Source organism: Salvia splendens, chromosome 4, assembly GCF_004379255.2.
Source record: "Salvia splendens isolate huo1 chromosome 4, SspV2, whole genome shotgun sequence".
NCBI classification, from domain to species: Eukaryota; Viridiplantae; Streptophyta; class Magnoliopsida; order Lamiales; family Lamiaceae; genus Salvia; species Salvia splendens.
This window is the reverse complement of record NC_056035.1, coordinates 38040634-38058881: the sequence shown is the minus strand read 5'-3', so window position 1 is coordinate 38058881 and position 18248 is coordinate 38040634. Positions and strand designations below refer to the sequence as shown.

General features: G+C 38.7%; 2 protein-coding genes and 1 pseudogene across 2 annotated transcripts; 2 read left to right on the top strand and 1 right to left on the bottom strand.

Annotated features, from left to right (window-relative positions):
- The first annotated feature begins 2140 nt into the window (after positions 1–2140).
- LOC121800100 (uncharacterized protein At5g39865-like) lies at positions 2141–3028 on the top strand. Its single transcript, XM_042199665.1, has one exon. It carries the CDS (start codon positions 2210–2212, stop codon positions 2951–2953), a length of 744 nt encoding a protein of 247 aa, XP_042055599.1. The 5' UTR covers positions 2141–2209; the 3' UTR covers positions 2954–3028.
- A 4754-nt stretch (positions 3029–7782) lies between these two features.
- LOC121799871 lies at positions 7783–11310 on the top strand (annotated as a pseudogene).
- A 98-nt stretch (positions 11311–11408) lies between these two features.
- On the bottom strand, positions 11409–12493 carry LOC121799872. Its single transcript, XM_042199383.1, has one exon. It carries the CDS (start codon positions 12078–12080, stop codon positions 11484–11486), a length of 597 nt encoding a protein of 198 aa, XP_042055317.1. The 5' UTR covers positions 12081–12493; the 3' UTR covers positions 11409–11483.
- Positions 12494–18248: the final 5755 nt, after the last annotated feature.

Below are 18248 nucleotides of genomic sequence, written 5' to 3'. Positions count from 1 at the left end.
GAACAGTTATCACAAGAGCCTAGTGTAAGGACCAACGATCACAAAATCTGGCACTGAGCTCCGATGGGGCTCAAGAGGGAAATTAGATCGGGTTCGTCATCCGATTTGAAACAGTTGAAATGAAGTTCAAACGAAGGAGTTATGGCTCTTCAAGCAGGGTTTGTTGGACAAGTAAAATTTAGAGAGGATTTTTCCAGATTTTAGCTTATCAAAGGGTTGTTTTAAAGGAAGCATATCTTCTGACTCAGAGCTCCAATGGAGGCTCGTAGGATCAATATTTGAAGGAGAAAGTGAGAACTATACAAATCCGAGTTCAAACGAGGAAGATATGCCACCCAAAAGATGGACACTTGAACTGAAAATTCTGAAAAATATGAGACTTGTAGAACTACTAGTCCACTTGATCGTTTTCAAAAATTCACCGACTCTGACTCGGTGGTTCTTTTTTGAGTTCAAGAGTTTGCATAGAAACAAGATGTTACAAGGTTTATTTTCCAATTGTAATCAACTGAATTAGTGCTTATGCGAAGGAGATGTGATCATCTAAAGTTTTATAGGTTGTTGAATATAAATGAACTTTACGTGCCTTTGGTTGTGTTTGCTTTGCTCAAAGCATGGAAAGATAATCGGGGTTTTATTGGAGGGGAAACTATTTGTGATTGATCCCTAATGGAGATAGAAGTGGACGGAGTTCGGATATCCTTTGATTTTCAATCAATTTAATGTAATGATTTAGTGTGGTCCATTTGTCCAAAATGAGATTTTTTATTGCAAACATACCATATATCGTTTAGAGGCGCCACTCTAAGTTACGTCCAATCGTCTCTCCCTAAGATGCATATGTCCCATACATCCATACTCGGTGAACAAATCCAACATTACGATTTGATTGTCTAATATATCTAAAATGCATGTCTCCGGCGTACGAGTGTAGTACACCCTTGAGAAAACTAAATAGGTAGTATATGATTTAAAATCCGATTGTTGGAAATCAACAAAAAAAAGCTCTTTGGAGAGAGTTGTTGAATCAGACAAGTTAATATGCCGAAAGTTGCTCTATTGGGCACATTTAAAAAATTCAGTCTCTAATTTTTTGACCGAGTGAATCCGGAAATCTAAAAGTTTTGCATAATCCTCAACAATGATAAGAAATACTAGTAATAAGTAAAGTTAGTAGATAATCTGAAATTCACTATGTACATTGTATGAAAAGGATAACTAAAAGCCATTCAAGTTTGCTAAAATTTGGCAAAGGGTATGTGACTGTGAAACACAAAAAACACATCTTGGACATCCAATACTAAAAAACGATCAACTCTGCATGGAATAGAGAAATAAGTATAGATCTTATCCCTCTATTAATTTAAGATTAGGCTGTATTATTGATGTGAATCCAGGTATTCACAATCATAAAATGCAACGATGTCGAGGGTCAGGGGTTGATTGGGGTCCGAGAAGAGGGTGGAGACATGGCAAGGAGCCTAGCCGGATTGGGAGGTCTGATTCAAACTGGAATTTGCCTATGAAGATAAAGTCCAAATCCTCTCCTCAGACCATCATTGTCTTCATCGTCGAAAGAGCTTCGCGTGGGTATCTTGCATGCCTCAATCGGAGATCGAATGAGGAAGATTTATCAAAGACTCCATTGTGAGCATTCCTCTTCATCTTTGAAGATTTATCAAAATCTCTTGTGGTTGCATTTTAATCTATTGCCGGGCTTAGATTGAATGTTAAGGTATGCAATTCTAGTTCTTGTGTTGCTAGTTTTGTGGAGCCATTAGATTCTTGTTTTGGTGAAAGTTGCCTTGGGTTGTCTTCATTGTTTTGTAGAAGGTCCATAGGTTCCAAGCATCTATCTAAATCATAACACCTTCACCTTCTCCATTTTCCACCATTTTTATTGTTTCATTTCTTGTTGAGTTTGTTTGGGTTGTTGAAATATTTATAAGAGCAAGTTCGGGGCAAATATATGTGTCTTAAATCTTTAAGATTCATATTAATTATTGATAATTAAAGCCATTGGCAAGCACGAGAAAGAAATTAAACAGTAAAAGGCTAGTAGTAGTAGTAGTGTAGTATACATCTCACTGTTTATATTCAAAATAAAGTAAAGAGTTTGGGCGCTAAAATCTCCACTCACTCCTCTCCACCCTTTTCAAATAAATCCTCTCAACAATCTCAATCTCTCATTCACAATCACACCAACACAATGGGCTGCGTTTCCTCGACTCTCCTCACCCACGACGACGAATTCCCCAAAATCGGCGGCTTCAGCCACCACTTCGTCTCCCTCACCTCCACCACCTACGGCCTCCTCAACACCCTCGACCCTCCCCCCGCCGACCCCCTCCCTCCGGAGACCATCAACGCCTGGGACCTCATGTCCGACCTCGACGAAAACGCCAACCCTAATCTCCCAAATCCGCCGCTAAATCTCAACAATTTCCTCGAAAATTTCGAAAAAATTTGCCCGCCAAGGGGGGAGAAGCGGGTGGTGCTCTACACCACCAGCCTGCGCGGCGTGAGGAAGACGTTCGAGGATTGCGAGGCGGTGAGATCCGCGATCAGGGGGCTGGGGATCCCGGTGTGCGAGAGGGACATCTCGATGCACAGGGGTTTTAGGGATGAGTTGAGGGAGCTGGTGAAGGGGAAGACTGCGGATCACTGCATTCCGCCGAGGCTGTTTGTGGAGGGGAGGTATGTCGGTGGCGCGGAGGAGGTGATTGGTATTGTGGATAAGGGATTCATTGCTGCTCTGGTGCAGGGGCTTCCGAAATTGGGAGGCGCGTGCGCGTGTGAGGGGTGCGGCGGCGCCGGATTCTTCCCGTGCTCGACTTGTCATGGGAGCTGTAAATTGGTGAAGGAAGGGTGTGGGATTGGGGTCAGGAGTGTGGTGGTTAAATGTGGTGATTGTAATGAGAATGGATTGGTGCTCTGCCCTGTTTGTTCTTGAATCTTCATCATCTTCTCTCTTGTTTTGATTAATCTATACTATTACTAGTTCAATATATACAGCTTCTTCTGCAAATTAAGCATCGGATTTCTTGGTTCGTTGGAGACATGTTTATGAATTTTTGAATTTCTCGTATTAAGATTAAAGTTTTTTGCATATCTCGATGAAAGTTAGTCTACTCCATTTGAAATTCAAATGGATTGGGGATGCATTAAATGATTAAAATTTTAAAATTTGTTGTATATGATTAAAATTCAAAATTGTATAATAAAATTTCTAAAAATATACTTCTGTAATAGAATCATCTGTTCGGTTCAACTATATACCGTTGTCGTGACATTCCCTTTTGTCACCTGTTTTGCCGCTTTTGCTTATCTGACGGTTATTACTTGGTTGACTTAAAGTGAAAATGTCTTCGGCGTCATTGATGAATGAGTATCGAGCCACTGAGTATTAGGCCATCCACTACGCTGTCTCTATACCGTCTCTTAAACCGTCCCTTAACTACTATTTGAGGGCCCCACTATCCTTTTTTCATCCATCCCTTAACTAAGGGACGGAACCTGCAACGCTCCGTCCCTTAACCGTCTCTATACCGTCCCTTAATTACTATTCATTCAATTTCATTTATATTTTTTTTCAACCCAATTCAATTTAAACAAACACACTTTATTAAAATTAAAACAACTTTACAACTTAAAATTAAAAAAAACGAAGACATAAATAAAATTCTAAAAAATTCCATTAATTGACGCATTTGCTCAAAAGGATCCATTTGTTTGAGTTGATTGAAGATGAATGGAAATTGGAGTGATAGAGAGGATTTGAGAGGAATAGATGTGTGTTTGTGTTTGAAATGAGTATGAAATAGGATTATTTATAGAGTAAAATATATAAAAAAAAATTAAAAAAACGAAATTAAAAATTTAACGGTAATATTACCGTTTGAATTTTTTTTATTATTAAAAGTCGAATTTTAAAAAAAAATGAATTATTGCGTCATCAGTGACAACGCCCACTCGCGGGCCAGCGAGTGGGCGTCACGCACGCATGGGGACGAGACTCGTGTCGCTGGCGCGTGGCGCGACAGCGCGTCCCGTGTCTCGACGAGACGGGCTACGGGACGAGACGGGCGCGGGCTAGGGACGGGATGGTCGCTGCAACGCGTCCCGCGGAGGACCCGTCCCTCCGGGACGAGACGCGAGCCTGGCGCGGGACACGTAGTGGATGGTCTTATCAATATTGTCATAATTTTCGGTGGCCATTTAGAGTCTCCCACATGTATTGATCCTTGTAAATGGCTTTGTGCGCCTATTTTAAGAGATTCTCTATAGTTGCGTCAATCAATAATAATTTTTTCAATTTGTTGATTTAGGAGACTCTGAGATTAAGTAGAAATGGATTCATATCAGAATTCAATTGGGCGAGTGGTGGCATGCAAGAAGTTGTGGATTGTAATTGTATTGCCATTGAAGTAATATAACAAGTAGTAACAGTGGTATTAATAGAAGATAAAGAACAAAATTGGAAAATCGATAATGAGGGATTAAAGAATGGGATAAAAAGGGAAGAATATCATTATAACATTAGGAGAGAGGCCCAACGATCACCTCTTTTTTAAAAAAAGTAGATATAAAATCGGCTATATTACATTATTGCACAATCGATTTCATAAATTTATAAGATATGTAATATAAATTTATTGTATCAATTTTTATAAAAGCAATTACAACTATTATTATCAATAAAAACTATGCACTTCACTTAAAGCATCCGCAATAGCGGACGTCCGCTATTGCGGCGGAAGAGGCGGACGCGGACGTCCCTTGCTGACGAGAGGTCGTCCGCGGGTGTGACCGGGCGTCCGTCATGACGTCCGCTATTGCGGTGATGGGTGTCCCATTTTTCGATTTTTTTTAAAAAAACTCTATATATACGGCTCGTTGAACTTCATTTCATTCGCACCACTTGTATTAACGAGTTTCTCTCTCTCAACTTTCATTTCTTGTGAAGATAAATGGAGCATGACAGTGATTCTCCCGCCACGAACTAGTCACAAACGCCGACGTTCCCCGTTGGAGGTGTGGGAAACGCCGGCGGAACTGCAGGGATGCCCAGGATGATGCCCAGAATGGCAGCGATGATGCCCCAAATGCCGGCGATGTGTGCCCTTGGATGGTGCCCCAAATGCCCGGGGGAGTGGAGAGATGGTGCCCCAAATGATGCCCGTGATGGGGAGAATAATGCCCGGGATGATAATGTCCGGGATGATGCAGGGCATGCCTGCTGCTGCAGGGGGTAGCAGAGTGGAGGTCCCCCAATCACCTGGGGACAATGTGTATCGCGCCTACATGGATTTATTATCTAGTGATTCCCAAAGTACTCTACTTGAGACTCAGTTCATCGGCATTGAGACTTTCTCTTTGGAGGAGTTGAGGATATCTCCGGTCAGGGAGTCTCCCAGTGAGATACCATCGGCGGTAGGGAAGTCGAAGAAGAAGGGAAAAGGGAAGGGCAAGGGCACTAGTGAGTCCTCGCGTGTCCTCATCGACGAGCGGGGGACGGCGGACGAGGGAGAGGAGGAGGAGGCCGGCGAGGGAAAGGGGACCGTCTGGAGCGAGGCAGGGTGCGTCACCCTGGCAAAGGCCTGGATGAGTATAGTCGAGGATCCCTACATTGGGGCTAACCAGACTATCGGCAGGATGTGGTGGCGCATTAACCAGAACTACATCAAATTCAGCCTGCCAGGTGGGAAGCCTCACGATGGAGAGCAATGCCAGAAACAGTGGGAACGGCTGAGGAGATCGCTCACCCGATTTACCAGCATCTACGAAAACAACGTCCGTACGGCAACCAGCGGCATGTCCATGGAGGATGTGAAGAGTTTGTCCATGCAGCAGTTCATCGTCAAGAAGAAGAAGTTCGGCGTCTTCAAATATTGGGATGTCTATCTTGTGCTACAGGATTCCGCCAAGTTCTATGCGGGCGTTAAAGATGGCTGGCCGAAGCGGACGAAGCTCTACTCCTCCGGCGAGTATAGCAGCAGTGTCGGTTCCCACGACCTCCCCAAAGCCGTCGCAGAGATCTCGACCCCTCCATCGTTTTCCCACCGCCGTCGCCCGGTTGGGCAAAAGATCGCGATGCGGACGGCTAGGGCAAGCGCCAGCGGGTCCCACGAGGTCCAATCGGCATCTCCTAGCCAGGACAATGCCGAACTCACCCACCTCGCGCGCATGCAGCACAATCATACGTTACTCGACACCATAGAAAAGTGGCGGGAGACGACTGACACCTTATACAAGGAGATGTTGAAGAGGGTCATCGATAGTATGAGGCTCGAGTTGGGTCTCGCACCCCTGCCCGGGAGTGACGACGGGTCTGGCCAAGGGGACGACGAGGAGTGAGGCGGGGGCCGCGTGTGTCGAAGTTTTGAGATGTGTTTTTTTAACTATGTATTTTTTTTTAACTATGTGTTTTTTAAATTTAATTATGTATGTTTTTTTTAAAAAAATAAAATGGTTGCATTTTTCCAGTATTCTTATCAAAATTTTAATTCCGTAAAATTGCATATTTGTGAATTTGTGAATTTTGATTATTGGGATGTACTTGAGGATGTCCGCTATTGTGGAGTAGGATGTCCTTATGACGTGACAGTGTTGTGGGATGTCCTTATGACGTGACATGAGGTGTTTGGGATGTCCGCCAGGACATCCGTCCCTATTGCGGATCCTCTTACCAAGAGAATTTCGACAAGATTAACTTCTCTTCTTCGCAAAATATATTCAAAATTTATCAATGTATACTAAGGGGAGTACTAGTATCCTTTCACCCTTAGAGCATCCACGGTGGGACGGATGTCCCGGCGGACATCCTGACGGACTTCCCAAAAACACCTCATGTCACGTCATAAGGACCTCTCACTGCACTGCCACGTCATAAAAACATCCCACTGCACAATGTCGGACATCCCCAAGTACATCCTGACGGACATCCACAATAATAAAAATTCACAAATTGACCAAATTAAACAATTTCCGGAATTAAAATTTCGACACGAATACGGACGGAGAAAGTGCAATGATAATTTCATTAAATAAAAATTATTAAAAATTGGGACGTCCGTCGGGAACCCGCAATGGCGGACGTCGTCGGAAATCCGCGGAACTCCGGTGTCCGCAAGCGACGTCCGCATCCGCCGGTCACTCGCCTAATGGCGGACGTCCCGCGCAGACGTCTGGCATGCCGGTCTGATGTCCGCCGAGACGCCCACTGATGCGGATGCTCTTAGAGTCACAACATCCTTCCAACTACATACTGCCACGTAGCAGGTATAAGCAACATAATAACAATATTAAACAACAAAGGATGACACATAAGAAATACCTCGGATTGCATAAAAGATAGTTTGTGTTGCATTACATGCAATTTATTTTGCATTTTAGTCTATAATGCAAAATAAATTGTATTTAATGTAACATAAATAATCTTTTATGCAATCCGCTCATCTAAGTCATCCACTAAGTTTGTTACTTAATAACATTGTTTTGTTGCTTATATATGTCACATGACTGCATATGATTGGAAAAATGTTGTAATTCTAATTTGAGTTATTTTTACATTACACCCATGTACGCTAATTATAAAACTCCAAGCTTAGTACTACTACTTAATAAAAACTATACATCGAAACTAAAATCAACATACAATACATAATTTCATAATTATGTATTCAATTGAAAAAAGTACTACCTCCTCATCTAATAGGAATTCATATGTCATGTTTTTCTCTTCTTCTTTAAGATACAATTATTTTTTTGTAGTAGTAGAATTTAAAAGCTAGTTATCATAGTTATTCAACTGTCATCTAAAATGGATGCCGCAACTTCAACTGTCCAATTCTCCCGGCCTCTCATTTCCTTCAACCCAAAATTCTCACCGGCAGTTCCACAGAGGTTAAGAATTCCTTCTCGATTGCGTTTCTCCGCCGCCGCCGTTACCACGGTATTTCCTTAGTTTTCCTTCAGTGTCGTCTGTTCTTTTACAGTTACACTATTCCTTCGTTTAGTCACTCGTCTTAGTCGAAGTAGTTGTGGCCAGGAATCTGAAATTGAATTAGAGAATCGAAAGACCGAACTGCTGCGAGCTGTTACCGACACCAATCGCGGCCTTACTGCTACGCCCCTTCAACGCTCCGCCATCGAGGAAGCCCTTGTTTGTTGTTTGCACTTACATTTTAGGGGTTATATACCCTATCGCTCATGGATGCTACATATGCATAATTATACCTAATTAATCGAATGTGGTGTATTCTGGCAGGTGAATGTTGAAAGTTTTGATGCAGGGGAGCCGATTCAGTTGAGTTTGTTGGATGGCACATGGCGCTTGCAGTACGCGTCCGCATCTGATGTTGTCATTCTCTTTCAGTCTGCCGCAACTCTCCCTTTCTTTGAGGTAGTAGCTAGTTATGCTCATTTGTATGTCTCCTGATCTGTATGTTGAATATTAGCTGCTTTCGTCAACAGGTTGATCAAATATATCAAAAGTTTGAGTGCGATGATCAATCCAAGGAAGGTGTAGTCCAGAATATTGTAAGATGGAGCATACCTAATCTGTTGGAGGTGCTTCTTCTTATTGTTATTATTCTCTTTTTTTCTTGGGAATGATCCTATAATGCTATAAATATACTTGCATATATGTCATACATTTAGCTATCCCCAATTGCGAAAGTTTTGCAGTTAACTGGTACATGAAAGAGTATTAGGAATAAATTGCATGTGGAACATACACCCATGCACTAGTAGTAGAGGATTATATCTGCAGGTGTGCGTAGCAGGGGATCGAGCTCATGGTTTCGCCAACTTGCAAGAAAGTTAGAGGTTGTTAGCAGTGTTGTCGAGCTAATAACCACGGTTATTCTCTATTAGTTATAAATAAGTACACGCTACATTGTATGATTCCATTATTATGAATTAATGCAATTTCTATTTTCTCCTTCTTCTTCGTCCATCTCTCCACCTGCAAGTAGTTCGTTTTGCATAGGTACACTCTCGGTCACCGTTGCAACCATCAGAGACCCTGATTCCGTACCATTAACTGTATCTTTTCTATGGTCTGCCTTTAAGCTGAAATAAGTATCTATCCTTTTAGTAACTCGCATTAACTTGATCATAAGCTCTTTCAGGACCTCAAAGAATAGTACTCCCTCCGTCCCATAGTAGATGTCACACTTTCCTTTTTAGTTTGTCCCACAAAGATGTCACATTTCCTTTTTTGGAAAAAGTTCCTTCTCACATCAATTATAAAATTATATTTTCTCTCACCACTTAACACAAAATAACGTCTCCTAAAATCTCGTGCCATCTCCCAAGTGTGACATATACTATGGGACGGAGGGAGTAATAATTGCCATCTGTGCCTAAATTCTGCCACTTTATTTATTCTGTTGGTACAATGATGCCTAGTTACTCTGTTGTGTAGTTGTCTCCTGAATATTCTTCCATATCCTTATAATAAGATCCTCTTCATGAATATTATAAAAAAATCATCCTCTGGTTTCCAGTCAACATCTTGGTTGAAGTCTCTCTGTTAAATGTTGGTTAAGACTTAAGATTGTTAATATATTCAATAATATTCACAGCCTCTCTTGTGGACCTTACTGTGTAAATTATTAGAGTCCTGTGCTGTTATTGTGACCTGTGGTACGATTATGATGGTCCGATTTATCATTGATGCCAGTTGAAGCCTAATGTTTAAGCTGCTGATGACTTTGTTAGCAAGAATGCTTACTACTGTTTGCTACTTATTAGTTAGTTATTACTAGCATTTTACTTAACTTACCAAAGTTGATTAGGCATTTATATGTTTGGTTATCCTTGTTAGGGTAGGATTCCTCCGACAAATCTGCTATAAGCAGCATGTGCTTGGGATGTTCAATCTCTAATTATTCACTACTATAATATATTTTTATCTCATCAGGAAAGCCCCAATACTTTTTGAGCAGGAATTAAATCTTAAAGACACTATCTTTATTGGTTAAACCAAGAAAATTTGTTACTTCCTTGACTCCTTTTTATGAGATTTAATATATCTTAAACACACTATCTTTGTTGGAATATTATGTAGTGTCATACTCTTAAAACTGTAATTTAAGAATGTCTATGCATATATTTCTTGGTGCAGGAGCATGAAGGTGCAACTCTGATCGTGTCTGCAAAATTTTCCACGGTCTCTGTTCGAAACATCTATCTTGAGTTTCAAGAGGTATGTATTTAGTCATGTGGTGTACACAGCTCCATACTTTCAATTGCAAATCTGGCTATAATGATTCCTTTTCCGACACTTTAAACATTTAACCGTGTCACCATTTCTGTAAGTAAATAGTAGTTATACTTTTGTTTTCTGACCTATCAGCTGTTGGATTAGTATGATTTTTGTAAGTGACTGGCAGAACAAGATGACTGTAGCATAAACAAAATTTGATATGATTTTTGTATGTTTCACTATATAACAGATAGCTGTCTAAAACTTAAAAATTGGTGAAGAGTTACAAGCGCTACTAGCTCCAGCAATACTGCCACGGTCATTTTTGAGTTTGCAGGTAAATACTAAACACATGGCTTGATATTCTGGTATAAATCATTTTATGTGAGTTCAGAGTTATTTTACCATACTAAACATTGTCGATTTATGCTTTTGCACAAAGTTGATTACTATGATGGTCAGTTTTCAGAATCAATACTAGTAATTAGTTTGATGTTATTAAGCATATTTTCTTCTTAAATCATATTGTCAAAAGGAATCCTCCGCAACATTCAGTTTGTAGATTCTTCAGTAACTTTTGTCATGAAATAATGTGCGGTCCTGTCCTGACACGGCCATCAGGGTGGGTGAGAAATCACTTGAAGTAGCACCAAGTATTTGTCGTAGAACATGTTTAAGGCTATAGTTGAATGACCATGGTCTCGTATCTTGTTTCTAGACCTGCAGTTTATTAGATCTTTCAAGGCTCAATTTCCTGTCAGGCCGAGTTCCCCGAGGTATGCTGTCCTACTCTGAGTATAATAATCACAGATAGTTTAGCTAATACAGAGATGATATGCAGTCGATGTGTTGGTGGACTGTACTACCTGTCATATTTGGACAGAAATATGCTTTTGGGCAGTGCGGTTGGAGGTGGTGGCGTTTTCGTATTCACTAGAGCTCAACCTTTCATCTGCTAAGATGCTAGTAATGGCATCCATTTACATGTAAACATATGTCACCAACCTTTAATTATGTATCCTTGCAACAAATATGGTCCTTTGTATATGAGTGGGTCAAAGTAGTAAAGCACGGTTCGGTTAACCGGTAGTTTGTTATATGGCTTTTAAAATAGGTTTAGTTACCTTCTGAAAAATTAAAAATGAAAAGTAACATGACAGAACTAAGTTAATGGATAGTGGAAACGTAGAAGATATACAGAACGAGAAAAAAAAATTACTATAGGTAACGAAATTAAGAAAAAAACTTATGAAAAGAAAAAGAAGATAATTCAAAACTCTAACAAGCTGCTATCGTTATTGGAAGAAGCTGCATTCCTGCTCCTCTTGCTACTGGAAAGGCTCCAATGGTCGGAAAATCCTCCCAACCCACTCCCACACTTTGCGACTGTCCTAACGCTTTCGATCAGCTCCTCTGTCTTCCCTTCCTCCGCCAGTATCTCCAGCAGCTGCTCCGTGCTGATCACTAGCTTCACCTTCCAAAACTCCCGCGCTGCTGCCCCTGCCTCCTCCGCCGTCCTCTTCCCCAACCCCCTGCTGTCCACCGACATCCTGTACTGCGCCGACCCCACCTGCTGCGGAGGTGCGCTGTTGGCCCTCACGTGCCCCACCCGCGCCTTCCCACCGCTGCTCTCAAGTAGCGGTAGGAGGTGGTACGACTCCCCGGCGGCGAGGACATCGCTGTGGAGGAGCGGCTTCCAGAAGAGGTCCTGGCTCCGAAATATGGCGTGGCCTGGGAACTCGTCGGTGATGGATTCCACCGTGACAGGGGCGTGGAACTCCATCACGCCCCCGTTCGCGGTGGTCACTTTGATGACTTCGCCGCCACCGACGCCGTCTCCCATACCGCCGAACAGGCAGTTACCCATTTCTTGATTTTGGTATTGCAATAGGGGCTGATATTTATTTGGAGGGTAGTTTGAAAAAAGTAGGGAAAAGGAGGGAAATCTTGGGTATGGGGTTAGGGTTTTTTAGAGATGGCAGGGTAAAAGCATGGAAAGGGAGGAATTAATATATGAATACTCACTGTCACGGTGTGAAAGCAAAAGGTTTAATTGTGATTAATGATTGCTATTATCAAGTTGCATTTGCATACATATATATACACTCCTATGACATATGCAATTTTTGTAGAAGTGTGATTAAGCAGTCAAAGAAGAATGGGTTACTTTTGCTTTTCCTTTGAGTGAGCTTTCATTATCGAGCCACTTTAATATTGTTTCTATGCATTGTTATGTAGAATTCGTTTGCAAAAGTAACCGACATTAAAGCTCATGCACCCTCAAATAATGCCTACTTTTCTACTTTGTTTCGTTTTCTACTTTGTTTCCATGTCATTTTTTATTTTAAATTAGTTATATAGTTTGGTAATTAGGAGTACTACTTACTAAATTATTTGTATACAATAGCTTGCAAAAGAGAAGCCTACGCGGAACGAACGTATAGGATCCAACAAATTGAAAACCTATATATACCATATAGATAAATTCAATCAGCTAAGTTTTGATGAATGCTTTTTGTCCTCAGGCCTTTATAGCTTTAATCATTAATTCACCTTATGTTGCACGGTTTTCAAGGTCATTAATGCAATTAAAAGAATTTGTTGGATGATAAATTCTTCTAGGGAATATTTTATTTATCACTTCTTTGATTAAAGAAACCGCAATTTCCATTTCCAGATACATACATACATATACGCCAACTAAATCCATTTCTATAATCTTAATATATATATATATAGGTTTAGATAAATATATGCTACATATTTTTTACAAGCATTATTAGTTAATAGTGAGCACTAATCTTATTTAACGTATGCTTCAGAATATTTATTTTGTCTTTAAAATTTAGTTTAATTTGGTTATGGGGTAATACATTTTATTCATTTATTTAAGTTAAGTGATTGGTTTGAGCTTATATTCACTAACTGTTGAGAATTTGAAGATGAAAGATAAGAATGTGACAAAGAGGCAAAAGGAAAATAAAGTAGGCAACGAGAGTATGCACTATTCATAAATGAATATTAATAATTAAAAAATAGTTTTTTTATTTAAAGTTTTTAGAATTAGCATATTTTAATCAAAATCAAGTTTTGAATATTAAAATAAAGGAAATTCCACATGTTACGCTAGGATTGGTCAACCGCCCTGCCGTGCCATGCGTGTAACAGACACGATAATACGCACCCAGGTGGGTATATGCAACATTCAGCACGCAGTAGCGCATAATTTTACAATTGATAATTATAATATTAATATGCAATATTCGAATATTTTTGTATTGATATTAGATAAGCAAGGAATTTAGCACGAGTGTTAAAGCGTTAACAACAATTATAGAAGTGGGCGACCCTTGAAATTATCCTTGGGAGACATGAAATTCATTATTGGCTGGTGTTCCCACTACATCCGAAATCCCGGTTTGTTGTGAAGGCCTTAAAAGTTTATATTTTCATAAAGGAAGTATCCAACATATAGGCCACCTAATCATTGTTTTTATCTCCGTATCTACATTTACATTAAATGTATATACTATTACACAATCAGTAGCCCACAACTATCTTGATCTCACGTGGAAATATAAGAATTTTATGATTTTATCTCTCGAATTTCTAGAAGTAATTGTAGTTCAATTTATTAATAAATATACTAGTTTCAAATATATATATATATATATATATATATAGGGGAGTGATCAAGATATAACTAATCTTAAGTGTATAACTAGAGAACAAATCTCAGCCACACATCTTAATACTCCAAATTAATCTTATGGCTTACATAATCTTGCAGATTTTTATAAAAAATAATAGCCCAAGGGCATTTTCGGAATTCAACGCTGATCTCTCCCAAATTCAAAGCGCGATTTCTAACAAATTCTGTATTTCACGGCGAATCAGACAATTCTAGAGGCTTTCACCGCCGATCTCTTTCATGACTATTTTATTTATTGATTGAACTGATTTTGAGTTTGTTTAATGGTTTTTAGGTTGTATTTTCATCTGGTGCAGCTATTCTTTGCTTGCTTGCCGTCGTTGGGTATCACGTTTATTCATCTAATCTAAATAGCATCTATTCGAATTGATCGGCGAACTCCGACATGGAGAGTCTGGTTGAGCCGCCGAGGTAGCGGTGTGTTGCTGCCACTGAAGTCGAGGAAATGAGAATCGATTAGAGAGGAAGACTTTGTAAATATAAGTGAATTTTGTTATTGTTTTTTTTTCCTATAAATCTTTTGGTTAGATTCATTGTAAGATAAAGAAGAATAGATGTATATTAATATGAGCACAGTATGTGTTTGATGAAATGTCACAGTGAGTTCATTATTTGTTGCTCAACATATCAATATTGCTATTTACTTCACTCTTGTTTACAAAACACATCACTCTTATTCTGATTTTACTTCACTCTTGTTCACAAAACACTTCACTCTTGTTCAGAAAACACTTCACTCTTGTTCACAAAACACATCACTCTTATTCTGATTTTACTTCACTCTTGTTCACAAAACACATCACTCTTATTCTGATTTTACTTCACTCTTGTTCACAAAACACATCACTCTTCGCCACAAGAGTGATGTGTCATTTATTGGGTTAGATTGAGGCTGAAGCATGAATGGGCACTGCGATTGTAGTTTGGTGAACATTAGGATAATTTGTTTGCTAAGTTAGTAAATTTCTGGCTGTTCCTATGTATATATAAATATTAGTAAAAAAATTCGAACTTATTGGCAGAATTCAGAATACATGTTTCTGGATGCAGTAGGTATTGTTCACAAATAGGTATATGGCTGGTGTAATTGTCAAATGCAGAAATTGTCAAATTGAAGTGGATTTTGAATACTTCACTCTTGTTTACAAAACACATCACTCTTGTTCACAAAACACATCACTCTTACTCAGATATTACTTCACTCTTGTTCACAAAACACATCACTCTTACTCAGATTTTACTTCACTCTTGTTCACAAAACACATCACTATTACTCAGATTTTACTTCACTCTTGTTCACAAAACACATCACTCTTACTCAGATTTTACTTCACTCTTGTTTACAAAACACATCACTCTTAGCATGATTTTACTTCATTCTTGTTCACAAAGCACATCACTCTTACTCAGATTTTACTTCACTCTTGTTCACAAAACACATCACTCTTGTTTACAAAACACATCACTCTTAGCATAATTTTATTTCGTTGTTGTTAACAAAACACATCACTCTTACTGTGATTTCACTTCACTCTTGTTCACAAAACACATCACTCTTATTCTAATTTTACTTCACTATTGTTCACCAAACACATCACTTTTACTGTGATTTTACTTCACTCTTGTTCACAAAATACATCACTCTTATTCTGATTTTACTTCACTCTTGTTCACAAAACACATCACTATTAGCATGATTTTACTTCACTCTTGTTTACAAAACACATCACTCTTATTATGATTTTACTTCACTTTTGTTTACAAAACACATCACTCTTATTATGATTTTACTTCACTTTTGTTTACAAAACACATCACTCTTAGCATGATTTTACTTCACTCTTGTTTACAAAATACATCACTAATAACAAAATAAATCTAAGAATTTGAATTTCGGATTTCATGTGGATTTTGTTCATAAACGAATTCTAGAATCTGACGTGGATTTTATTACTTGAATGTGAGACAATAGCGGTGGTAAAAAGGAGTGATACAAAAAAGAAATGAATAGATAAAGAAAGATGATACTATCTTCAACCGTTAAACTAATAACAAAAACACTGTCTGCGTTCCCTCTCAAAACCAAAAACCAAATGATAACACTAAACCCAGCAACCTCAAATTTGCTCAATTTCAATCAATTTCACCAATTTTCACCACTAACCCTCAGGCATCTCCTTCCAATCCAATCTCGAACCGTAAATGCTGCGGTGCAGAGCAGCGGAGTTAGTAACATCTGCATAATCGACTGCCGGAAATCCAGATACGGATCGTCCGATTCCTTCGTCCAACAGCATGCTCCCCTCCACCTCCTCCGGCGAGTGGCCGGAGATCTCCTCTGACCTTCATCTGGAGCTGAAACAGGTGAATTTCTATAATAGAGAAGAGGAGAAGAGAGAATGCTAGGTTGAAGACGCTCGTTTGCAATTGAATTCAATTTTTCGAACTACCCTGATTTTGGAGTTAATTCAATTGGTATGCAATGACCATAATACCCCTGCATTTTATTATAGAGTAAATTTGTGATTAAAGGAACCAATATCTCCTTAAATTAAAAAATTAATACCAGCCCTTGATTTTTTTGATCTTGTGGCTATTATTTGTTCTCTAGTTATTTGGTTAAGAGGTGTTTGCCATAGATCACTACTCTATATATATATATATATATATATATATATATATATATATATATGGTTGTGATCAATTGAGATTTTTTAGCCTAATTGAGAATTGAGATGCATTATCAGTCACTCATTTTTTATTAAATGAGTAGTCCATAATTTACCATATGGAAAATATGTTTAGATTAATTAATTATGAAAGGGCAGAATGGTAATTTCACGGTACATTTTATTCAATAAAAACTTTTTTTAACTTTTTGTAATTTTTTTAAAAATTATTTTTAAATTATTTTTAAATTTTTTAAATTTTTTTTGTCAACTGCATATACAATTCATGTCAACTACATATATAATTCACGTCAACTACACACATATAATATCAACTATGTGTACAATCCATGTCAACTACACACATATAATGTCAACTACATATACAATTCATGTCAACTATTCACATATAATGTCAACTATGTGTACAATCCATGTCAATTACATATATAATCCATGTCAACTACATACATATAATGTCAACTACATATATCTACATATATTATATGTAAAACGTTGTTGTTCACATACATAATATAGGTCGTTGACATGAAAATATTTGTTGTTGACATAATAGTTGATATAAATAACATTTGTTGTTAACATCGTAGTTGACATAATGTCTCTATAGTTGACATCGCGCGAAAATGACAATTATGCCCCCTAGTTGACATAATGTATCCGTAGTTGACATCACGCGAAAATTGTGAATGAGTGGCTGAAAATGCATCTCAATTCTCAATTAAGCTAAAAAATCTCAACCTAACAGGACCATATATATATATATGGCAGCGTTATTCTCCTATTCATCATTTAGATCCTTTATTCTTCTTAATATGGGCCGTTAGATCTCATTCATCAACGGTCCAGATGATCTGCATTATTATGCATTATTAGTCGGTGTGCATTATTCAGCTGAAAATCTGCATTATTAAATGACACGTGGCACCAATCTAACCGTCGGATGACAAAATCGTGGGGCTGAGATTAAAAAGAACAAAGAATAAAAGATACAAATAGGAAATGAATACATCCCTATATATATATATATATATATATATATATATATATATATATATATATAGGATAGTGATCAATGTATAACTAATTTTAAGTGTATAACTAGAGAACAAATCTCAGCCACACATTATCTTAATCCAATGACTAAAATAAGTAAACATTTTTAGTTAATAGAAATTGCATAGGGATATTTTAGGAAATAATGTGTTCAACTTCAACTTCAACTTCACGGGAGAGGAGAAGGAGGACTATATTATGTTCTCCGTGCTGCCGTCGGGGATGGCGATTGCGACGCCGTCGATTTCTTCGTATTGCTGTGGAGTTCTGCTTCCTCGTCGATCCAGATTTCGATTGTTTTGTAGTACTTGAAATTATTTGTGATTGATTTTTTCCGGTGTCGAAGTTGATTTACTGCGGCAGAGATGATGGCGAAGGGCGGTTGGTGGTGGGAGAAGGTATGGAGAGGAGTGAGGACGGTTTATTTCATGGTGGCGATGGTTTCGTCGCTGGTGGTGGTGGCGTTGCCGGTGGTGGTAGCGATCGAAAATTGGGTATAGGACTGGTGGTCGCCGAGAATTCCAAATTTTGGGTGAATTGGATTTGTGATGATGTTGTGCTTAGTGAAAGAAAATTT